Source organism: Periplaneta americana, chromosome 1 (assembly GCF_040183065.1).
Source record: "Periplaneta americana isolate PAMFEO1 chromosome 1, P.americana_PAMFEO1_priV1, whole genome shotgun sequence".
NCBI classification, from domain to species: Eukaryota; Metazoa; Arthropoda; class Insecta; order Blattodea; family Blattidae; genus Periplaneta; species Periplaneta americana.
Window position 1 is genome coordinate 46190607 of NC_091117.1, and position 11894 is coordinate 46202500.

At 38.3% G+C, this 11894-nt stretch overlaps 1 protein-coding gene across 2 annotated transcripts in view; it reads right to left on the reverse strand.

Annotated features, from left to right (window-relative positions):
* Positions 1-11894, reverse strand: part of LOC138695079 (leucine-rich repeats and immunoglobulin-like domains protein 2) — a 623017-nt gene that overhangs the window by 53166 nt on the left and 557957 nt on the right. For both annotated transcript variants that reach the window (XM_069819464.1, XM_069819473.1), the window contains 2 exons: positions 10675-11132; positions 4863-5085 (listed from right to left, as the gene is read on the reverse strand). In XM_069819464.1, coding sequence (XP_069675565.1) covers positions 4863-5085; positions 10675-11053 — 602 coding nt within the window. In that variant the 5' untranslated portion in view covers positions 11054-11132. The remainder of the gene's footprint in view (positions 1-4862; positions 5086-10674; positions 11133-11894) is intronic.

An 11894-nucleotide genomic window follows, 5' to 3' on the forward strand; every position in this document is an offset into this window, starting at 1 on the left:
GAACCGCCGAGAATGTAGCAATTACAGAGGTATTAGTGTAATCTGCACCATGGCAAGATTATATGCAAAAGTCATTAAGAAAAGAATAGAAGGAGAATATACAAACTTAGAAGAACAAAATGGCTTTAGACCTGGTAGATCATGCATTGATGGGATATTCACGTTGAAACAATTGATGGATAAGAAGGTAGAGAGGGACAGAGAGATCCATTTTACATTTATAGATATGCAGAAAGCGTATGATACTGTACTCTAGGTAAACTTTGGAAGCAATGAACATAAAGAAAACTTATATAAGGGCAGTTAAAAAATTATGTTGTGGATGTAGTAGTGTTGTAAAGGTAGGAAGCCACCTATCAGAAGACTTCGCAGTTACAAAAGGCCTACGCCAAGGATGCTCACTTGCTCCAACTCTTTTCAAGATTTATCTCCAAGCAATTTTGGAACAGTGGAGGAAGAAATGTGGTCAGATGGGTGTACCAGTCGGGGAAGATACTTTATATAGCCTACATTTCGCTGATGATCAAGTGCTGATAGCGGTAGATGAAGAAGATTCCAGCTATATGTTTCGTTAATTGAGTGAGGCTTATAAGGAAGGGGGCCTATCAATTAATTTCAAGAAAACAAAATACAAGGTTGTGGGTAGTCGCAGCAAGGTAAATTTAGATACTGGGGATACACAAATAGAAAATTCTAAGTCATTCAAATATTTGGGTGTTACCCTTAACAGTCAGGCCAAAAGTGATGAAGATATTAATAATAATATTGGTCAAGGAAAGCGGGTCATAAGACAATTAAATACACTCCTGTGGAATGACAAGGTAACAAGGAAAACTAAGACAAGTATATATAAAACCATAATAGAAAGTATATCTACCTATGGATCTGAAACTTGGGAAATGAGAGACAGGATGAAGAAGAAATTGTTGGCTTTAGAAATGGATTACTGGCGCCGTAGTTGTCAAATTTCGAGAATGGACCACATTAGGAATCAGGATGTCCGTAATATAATGCAGGTATCAGGAGATATCTTACAATCAGTGGAAACTAAACGCCTGATATGGTATGGGCATCTCCAGAGAATGTCAGCCGACCGCTGGCCTAATAAGGTCTTCAACTGGACTCCCCCGGAAAAAAGAGAAGAGGAAGGCCAATGAAAAAATGGAGCAAGCAGGTTCAGGATGATAGGGTCTGCAGGGTCTACAAATGGGCGATTGGCAAAACCGGAGTACCTGGAAGTTGAGAAGCGGGAGACGGCGACAGCCGTAAAATTACTCGAAATACATACATACATACATACATTTTCAGTGTTACATCCACATCCGCGATGTTTCGGACCTAATTGTATAGGGCTTGAACTGTAGGTCTACTACAAATTATAATAGGGCATAACTTAAAACAATCTGCTCCCTTTTCTCTCTCGTACAGAAACACATGCATATATCAATAAAACTACGTAACAATGCTAACAGAAACAGAAACTTTATTTATATAAAGTTTACCTTACTGAAGATATCATGTGAAATGTAAAGTCTAATTATTTTATTTAATCTTGTCTTTAAGTTTACACATTATACCGGGATCACTTTTCTTTTTTCTGCATTGTTGTGCAGTATGTTGTTCATATTTCTCCAAGTGGCGGCCTGAACACCTGCAGACTTCTAACACATGAGTACAGGCTGTTACAAAATAAACATTACAATGCTTCCATTCCTCAAATGAGGTATAGGGTAAGGTGGTACATTATGGATATAGGTACAATATGGATCAAGCTAAGATTAGCGTAATTTTCTACAAGACTATTGTTGGTAGACCTGTTTTGAGCAGTGCGTCAAGGAGGAGGATCCTTGTTGTGTTTATCGTGTGAGTTTCAGTACAGCTGTGCCTTTCATTGAAGCTCTACAATTTGTTTTGCATAGGAAGGTAAATACTTGCACATGGAAGATATTCAATTTATAAAACTGCACAGTATTTAAGTTCCTGGTGTAGCTTCAAACATAGCAGAATCATTTTCCTTTTTATACATTCTTATGATGCCATGAAATAGACGACTGTAGGTGCAAGTGCTGTCACCTATTGTTGCATTGTAACAATAAATGATCCCCATACATTTAACATTACTAAAGTACAATATGGATCAGTAGTCTAGGTACAATATGGATCAGTAGTCTAGCTACAATATGGATATAGCCTAGTAGTACAAATGGGATCGGGAGAAGTTAGACGATTATTTTTTGTTTTAATTATTTTTATATATAGTGCTACGCGTATATTTTATATATTACAATTTTTTTTCGTTTTGTTGTTGATTTTAATATTTTTTCTTACATGTTCATGGGTAGATGTCAAGGGTAAAAACAGAACCTAAATGCAGACGAAATTGGAAGCCATCGGTGATGAACACTGCAATTAAGAACGTCAAGGAAGGGTATTTGTTTATAAGTGAGGCTTTCGAGTTACTTTTACTGCACTCCATAGAAAACTGAAGCTTGAAGAGCAGAGAGCTACTGGGTGAAAGCTTCGTGTAGGAGACGCAACAGTCTTGGTTTAACACCTCTTCAGGTGAGGCAAGCATTTAACTTTGCAGAGGGAAGTCAGGTGAAACACCCATGGAATACGGAGAACACAGTTGCAGGGATTGATTGGTTTCTCGCATTTTTAACGAGGCATTCAAATTCGAGTGTAAGGGAACCCGAGTGTCTGTCACGTACCAGAGCTCAAGGATTAAATAGGCAATCAGTTGCGCATTTTTCGGAAACTTGAAAGAAGTTACGGACCAATTTGAATTGTGTGACAAGCCTTATAATGTGTCCTTTATGGATGAGTGTGGTTTTCCACTTATAACAGGCCTTCTAAGATAGAATATCAAAAGAGGAAATGAAAAGTTGTTGCTTTTAACAACGCAGAAAGAGAGGAAAATGTAACCATCGTTGCATGTTGTAACACATCCGGTGGATTCATCCCTCCAATAGTCATTTTTGAAAGTGTTAGGAAACACCCAGAATTTCAGGACAGCTTGCCTGCAGGCTCGATAGTGGCAATGAGCGAGTCAGGGTACATAAATGAAAATCTCTTCTTGGCATGGTTGAATCACTTCAATATATACAAAACCTCAGGCAGAGTCTTGATAGTTTTGGACAATCATTCAAGCCATGTGAGTTTACAACCCTTGGAATATTTTCAGATGAATGAGATGAATTTTTAGGGTTACCACCACATAGCACTCATGTCTTACAACCATTAGACAGAACATTGTTTAAGTCGCTGAAGACCAAATACCATAAGAATGCAATTGAATGGATTCATCCAAATGAAAATCTGTCGAAGGAAAGATTCTGTCCCATATTCAACATGGCTTTGAACAGCACGGATTCCGTAGGTGCAACTGTTTTCAATGTACTGGGATATTCCCATTCAACGATGACATTGTTCCGGAGGAAAAATTTGAACGTGCAGTCACGTCTATATAATCAAATAATGATGCCGAAAATAATTGCCGAAAATAAAGCTGGTCGTGCAACCGCTAGCACTAGTAGGCCCTAAACCTCTGGAGAGCCCTCAAGCAGACACACAAATGCGACCAAGCCTATATTTTCAGAAACTAGATCATCTACCAAAACTAGTGACAACTTCTCAAGTCATAAAAGTTGTTTATCGTCACCAGAGAATAAATAAAAAATGTGTTGCCTTTTCTACCTAAAAAGAAGTCGTGCCGAAAACGGAAACTGCAGACCTCTGGCCACCTTCCTTCCCCACAAAACATTGACACCACTCGTGTTAAGATATGTGGCAATGAAACCACAAATAAAACCAAAATCTAAGGCGAGAAGCCCAACACAGTGCTAAAAGAAAGTGTGTTGGTGTCATCAAGGAATCACCAAAAAGAAAAGATGTCTGTGGATTCTGTTTTCTGAAATATTACTGTCCGGAATCCATAAGGAAAGGGGACTGGATTTGTTGTCAAGGGTGCCAAATGTGGTATCACGAAATCTGTGTAGGTGGAAAAGGTAAAAAACAGTTTATTTGTGGCAAATGCCAGTGATTCTATACGTACTATGTAGCGATCCGAATTGTACCAACCGAGGTACATTATGGATCATTTTTTGTTAAATGTTATTTATTTTTCAGTGCTTAACTTAAGTGAAGTAATTTTGTTTAAACATTTGTACCATATCAGAAAATGTCCAAAGATTATCATCATCATCATCATCATCATCATCATCATCATCCTTCACGAATTAGGCCTCTGTAGACCTGTTTCGGCCCCATCTAGCAGTCTTCTTAACGGTCTTCCTGGTCGACGATGTCCTCTAGGTTTATATTGCATCATAATTTTTGGGATTCTTGAATTTTCCATTCTTCTTACATGATCTAGCCAATTGAATTTGTATCTGGTGATTTTTTCTTCTACTGACTCTACTTCTAATTGTTCTAAAATTTCTTCATTCCTTTTTCGGTCTAAAAGAGTATATAAACATAAAATCATAATGCACAGACGTGCATGTTGGTTGGAACAATAAAATCTGTCTTTAGTGATCCATAATGTACCACCTTACCTAGGAATTCTTATACATTCAAAAATTTAAAATAAATATTATAGTGCAGACACATGATCTGAAGTCATTAATTCATCAATTTAAGCATAGAAACTTAATCATAAACAAAAGCAGAAAAGATCTTTTGAATTCAATATTTTCCAACGTTAATAGAGAAAAAAAAGAGTTCACAAAATTTTGGGGGGCAGTGCCCCCCATGCTCCCCTTTAACTCCGCCTATGCTGCATGTTATTTAAAATATCATGGTATTGCTAGGCTTAATACATAATTAATTGTAAGCCAGCATGAGACTCATTGTGCACTTACTTGTCCAAGCCTTTGAAGGCCTCGGGCTCAACGATGGTGATTTTATTCTCGTACAGCGTGAGGATCTCTAGCGTGTCGAGGCCTTCGAAGGCCCTGTTGTGGATCGCGGTGATTCTGTTGTGGTTCAGGTTCAGGATGAGCAGGTGGTGCAGGTTGCGGAACGCGGCGGACGGCACTGAACTCAGCCCGTTCTGCGACAGGTCCAGTTGCGTCAGCTCTTTTCCTGCAACCGGCAAACTAGTGTCAGTTATATATAATCTTGGTTTATAGCACAGAAGACGAGACATTGTCCTTGTTCATTAGTCTAAATAGGCCTACTCTAATGCCCGGTTTCTGAAAACGACAGTTACCTGTACATACATAGCTATCTAAGATTAACGCGCTGATATGTTTGAAACGAGTTTCCGAAACAACAGTTATCGTCATCTTCACAGTTATCTGTGCTTCAACTGGTAACTGTGCCTCGGCCTGTATTACCTGGTTAGGGCCTATTAGTACTGATGGGAACAAATACCGACATGCGGCTCTACTGCACTACTGTTTCGTAAACTATACTAACTGATATTAAATAATAATATAAACCGGAATTAATTAACTTACTATATTATCGGTATAATTAAAAAAATTTGGCGTTTTATTTACGTAACTTACGGTAAATATTCTACTTTATATGACATATAATTTATATAAATGAAATTATTTTAAAATGGAACCAAATCTACACATCAGGAATCAAAATAACCAGTGCTCTAATATTAAATACCTTACTCTATGCCGATGATCAAGTCATAATTTCCAATTCAGAGGATAATTTACAAAGAGGATTGTATACATTAAATGAAATATTAAAAGATTTTGGGATGGAAATTTCAGCACAAAAATCAAAAGTAATGGCATTTTTAGGACAAGACCCAGTGAGAAGTAAGATAATACACAATAACCAATGCCTAGAACAAGTGCAAAATTTCAATTATCTGGGTTGCGAAATATCTTATCAAAATGAAAAAGATGTGAACAAGAAAATTACCAAATTTACACAAATTCTAGGAATAATAAACAATACATTAAAAGCTAAATTAGTACAAAAATCTACAAGAATAAAAATATATAATACACTAGCATTACCCACCCTTCTATACGGAAGCGAGATTTGGACATTAAAGAAAAAAGACATGAACAGAATCAAAGCAACGGAAATGAAATTTTTCAGGAGAACAGCAGGATATACTCTTTTAGACCGAAAAAGGAATGAAGAAATTTTAGAACAATTAGAAGTAGAGTCAGTAGAAGAAAAAATCACCAGATACAAATTCAATTGGCTAGATCATGTAAGAAGAATGGAAAATTCAAGAATCCCAAAAATTATGATGCAATATAAACCTAGAGGACATCGTCGACCAGGAAGACCGTTAAGAAGACTGCTAGATGGGGCCGAAACAGGTCTACAGAGGCCTAATTCGTGAAGGATGATGATGATGATGATGATATGACATATTAAGATAATAATGTGTGTTTCTAAAAAAATTTCGAATATCTTAAGCTTGATTTTCTTCATAAACTTCAGATTCTATGTCGTCAGTTACGGAATATTTTATTCTTGGGTGTTCTACCAATACTAATGATATTTCGATCTCCGAAAAGTCCATATGAGCAAATTAAAGCATTCATATGGACGAATGTAACATATTTTTACATTACCAATATGCTGCCACAACCACCTACAGCTGACTGCGGTTGCAATTTTCTAGCAGAAATTACATCTAGCCCTCTCTCCGCTGGTATTATTTACCTCGATGATCACTCCAAATAACAACAATTATTGCCTTTTTAATCATATTACGATTGAGATGGAAGTGTACATGTACACTATCGTTTATCACACAGTTCCTTATTTAAAAAGCCTTGCATCTACTAGCACAGAGCTTACTGCCATATTACTACTGAAAAGTTCTGCAAATAAAAATAACTATAAATAACTAAAAAAACACTAAAAATACTAGTGGAGACATATATGGACAACAAGCGATACTGAACTTGAAGTTACCTCAACTGTGAGTTACAGGATTTGATAAATCTACATTTAACTTTTCGGAAACTCATGAAAGTTATCAGTGCAGTCAAATTTATAAGTGCAGTTAAGTAACTGACAGTTAACTGAAGTGTACCAGAAACCGGGCATAATTCATACTTTATTTCTCAAAAAGAAGAATGAAAAGCAAATAAATATAATATGTAGCTTTATTCTTTGCTATAGTTGTGCAAAACAATTTTGGTGCCATTTTATAACTAAGGTGACCATAATTCCATTGAGTGAAAGTGTGAATTTAATCACTTTCTTTAGGGAAAAAGTGGGACACTATGTTTTTTTTCTAAAATCTAGTATTTATTTCAGTTAAATTTAATCATAAGACGGATACAGTACCAAAATGAAACGTAAATAACACTAAAATAAGGAACAAATGTTAACGACTTCAAATTATACTTGTTAAAAATATTATTACAGCAATAAGAAGAAATTAAATACTTATGGATTTTAAGGAACCCGGAGGTTCATTGCCGCCCTTACATAAGCCCGCCGTCGGTCCCTATCCTGAGGAAGATTAATGCAGTTCGTACCATCATACCCCACCTCCCTCAAATCCATTTTAATATTATCCTCCCATCTACGTCTCGGCCTCCCCAAAGGTCTTTTTCCCTCTGGCCTCTCAACTAACACTCTATATGCATTTCTGGATTCACGCATACGTGTTACATGCCCTCCCCATCTCAAACGTCTGCATTTAGTCAGGTGAAGAATACAATGTGTGCAGTTTAAATGATATTTCAAACTCATTAATATTTAGCTCGTCAGATATTAACTTCTAAAGGGGTTTATTTACTTTGATTCGAGGAGAACGATATTTTACATGCCGCAAATAATGGCAAAAGCCTTCCAACTTCCCCTTCTGAATACGTTCATGTTAAAAGTCTTTTCGTCCTTGAAAGTAATCGCCCTCGACCGAGTTTTAACCCGCGAATTCGGAATGGTACCTACTAGAGCATCAAGGACAACAGAAGCAAAGTAGTTAAATACTCTTTCTCTTCTGTATCAAGACTTAGGCATGACGGACTTCTTTCTAGGCTTGAAATTGACCACTTCATCTCTTTCGAAGTCGTCCTATACCTATCTGATCGACATAACGGCTGGCCACGGGTTTGAACTTGAGACTTCCGGAATGCGAGTCTCAAACGTTACCATCTGAGATCCCTCGCTCGGTGAATAATTTTGAAACTCATTTCAGAGACTTCCCGATTCAACGTGGTGAAATTATTTTTCGCATAGAGGCCTAATTCTTATGGGTCGTAATCCACAATTCCTCATATTTTTATTCACATCCCAAAAACTCGTAATATCGTCAGTTGATTATATCAACACATCTTGTTTCTTCTGCTCTAATTCCACTTCTGCCATGATGTCAAAAGCAGAACAGTAAAACGAAAAAAACTGCAATATAAGCCGAAACTACTATTCCAGTAGCGACCACATTCGACAGCAGCGCTTTCTAGTAGCGACTAGGTCATGTGACCACTGGAGTAGCATGCTCCACGCGAGTAGATTTCAACACGTTCATTTCTAGTAGTTGTATTTATAGCCGCTACTTGGATACAGTAGTGGCAATTGGCTTAGCTTGTCACATGAAGCAACTATTCGTGGCTACTCAAATAACTGCGAGCACAGTTGGCAAGTGCCACTGTTGCTTTATTGTTACTACTTCTACTGCTACTACTACTGCTATTGCTATTACTACTACTACTATTAATATTGCTACTGCTAGTAGTACTACTACTACTATTACTGCTATTTCTACTGCTACTGCTACTTCTACTGCTGCTAACTATTAGTACTACTAATGCTATTGCTATTACTACTAGTACTATTACTATTGCTACTGCTAGTAGTACTACTACTACTATTACTGCTACTTCTACTGCTACTGCTACTACTTCTACTACTACTGCTATTAGTATTACTACTGCTATTGCTATTACTACTACTACTATTGCTACTGCTAGTAGTACTACTACTATTACTGCTACTTCTACTGCTGCTACTATTAGTACTACTACTGCTATTGCTATTACTACTACTACTATTACTATTGCTACTGCTAGTAGTACTACTACTACTACTACTATTACTGCTACTTCTACTGCTACTGCTACTACTTCTACTACTACTGCTATTACTACTACTACTGCTACTACTTCTACTACTACTGCTATTACTACTACTATTACTATTGCTACTGTTACTACTACTACTATTACTACTACTTCTACTGCTACTACTACTGCTATTGCTATTACTACTACTATTACTATTGCTACTGCTAGTAGTACTACTGCTACTACTGCTACTTCTACTTCTACTGCTACTACTACTACTGCTATTGCTATTACTACTACTACTACTATTACTATTGCTACTGTTACTACTACTATTACTACTACTTCTACTGCTACTAATACTACTGCTGCTGCTAGTTTTGCTATTACTGCTGCTATTACTACTACTGCTACTACTACTACTACTACTATTACTACTACTACTATTACTACTACTACTACTACTACTAGGCCTACTACTACTGTTATTGGTACTGCTACTACTACTACTACTGCTACTACTACTTCTACTGCTACTACTACTACTACTGCTACGACTACTACTATACTACTACTACTGCTATTACTACTACTGCTACTACTACTATTACTACAACTGCTACTGCTGCTGCTACTGGTACTGCTACTGCTGCTACTACTACTATTACTTCTACTGCTACTGCGCTACTAGTACTACTACTGGTATTGCTGTTACTACTACTACTATTACTACTACTACTACTGCTGCTGCTACTACCATTTGACTTGATTTTTAACGTCACTGTAGATACGAACTACTAGGTTATTTAGCGTCGATGGAATTTGTCACAACGAGATGGTATTTGGCGAGATGAGGTTGAGGATTCTCCATGGATTACCTGATATTCGCCTTACGGTTGGAGAAAATCTCGAGAAAAAATTCAACCATGTAATTATCCCAATTGGGAATAGAACTCAGGCCCAAACGCAACTCCGGATCAGCTGGGAAACGAACTACCTCCTGAGCGGTGGCTACTTTACTACTACTACAGCTGCTGCTGCTACTACTAGGCCCACTATTACATTTGCTACTGCTGCTATTACTACTTTTACTAATGGCATGTTGTTTCTGCTAATTAGCTAGAAGTTTCTCTTAAAAATGAATATTGGCTAAAGACGACAGTCGCACATTTGATGTGATATGTCTTGCGAAAGTTCTTATTCGCTTCAGTCCTGATCTTATATATAACAGATTGGCCATCCCCATGCTAAAACGGTAACATGTGGAAGAGAACAACCACCAGGATCGCCGCTGTCGATTGGTAACGACTGCTAAGTAGAAGTACAGTTACTCCATGCAATTCAAGTAAGAGTTATAACGTAATTTCTTCTGCAGTTGCTAGATGGTAGCATAGTGAGATTGATAAAATTTGTTGTCTTCGAAGCTCATAAGACTGATCAATCTGTTAACATGTGAACTGGAGTTTCAGGCAAAGAAAACGTCTTTCCAATGACGAACTATGAAGAAACAGCACACAAGTAGCGAGAACAATTTATAAGTTTATTCAAATACTAAAGTACTATTACTGCTACTACTATGGAAAGAAAGCAAGGAAGTGAAAGAGAAAGGTGATTGTAAGATAGACGATAAGAGAAACGAAATTTTAATTCTAGAGTATGTGGGTACCTAGGGAACTGAGAGAGGACTCCTCGACCACGGCGAGGCTGCTGTTATGGATGGTGAGGTGGCGGATGTCGAGTCCGAGGAACACGAAGTCCTGCAGCTTGGGCAGGCTGTTATGACGGAGCTTCAAGTAGAATATGACTTCGGAAGAGCCCTTGAGCGCGGCCATGGCGTGGCTGATATGCTGCTGGTCTGTGAACTCGCACAACAGGTCCAGGCCGTTCTTCTTGACGGTGCACGCGCAGGGCGAGAGCTCCTGGTGGTTGGGGCACTGGTGGGTCTGCCCCGCCACGAGGGCCAAGCCCCACACCAGGCACATCCACCACAGCACGGCTCCTCCTCCACCTCCGCCGCCGCCGCCGCCGCCTCCTGCTGTAGCCATTCTCACACCGTCACGTGATTGCAATCTTCCACTTGCCTAGGCCATCGAGGAGTTAGAGCCGTGCGCCAGCTTACTCCAACTGCAGACAAACAAGAAGTCACGTGTTAGGTAATTGCATATACTGCGACTGGGATGAATTAAATTAACCTTGGATGTAAAATGAGACACGAACAGGCTGCAAGACGTAACTGAAGTTCTTGACAGTGTTAGAATGGTGATGGCGATGATGGTGGTGATGATGATGATGATGATGATGATGATGATGATAAAATTATTGTTAAATGGGGTGCGCGGTAGTGTTGCGGTTAAAGCATTGCGCTGTAAGTCAGAAGATCTTGCGTTCGAGTTCCGATGAAGTCATAGATTGTTCCAATTGATATAACAAGTGAAGTAAGGCAACAGTCTGTTAAAGCATACAGCGTATTCCTAATTTCACCGGACCGGTGGACAACAATGACGCTGCAGCGAATTAGGAACAAAACTGCTGGAAAGATTGATGGCTGTCATGGCGACTGTATATTGTTCTCCAACCAGGAGATCAACCGTGAAAGGAATGTGCTTACTATTGCGCTATCTATTGGAATGAAGTAGATAGATAATAATTACCGTTATAACGTCAGTTTAAAAACCATGCGCTCTCCTGCATATGTTATTTCCTGTATGGAGAGATTAAAAGATCAGGAGATTAGCTGTGATCTAATTTTGTAACTAGGTTAGTATCAATGTTATGGTTTGTGCTGTGAGAGCTAGCCAATAGAGATAAGAGTACCCACGTGTGTGACCTTATGACATCTTATGACATCAACATTCATTCACAACATTACCCCGCTTCGTCTCATTC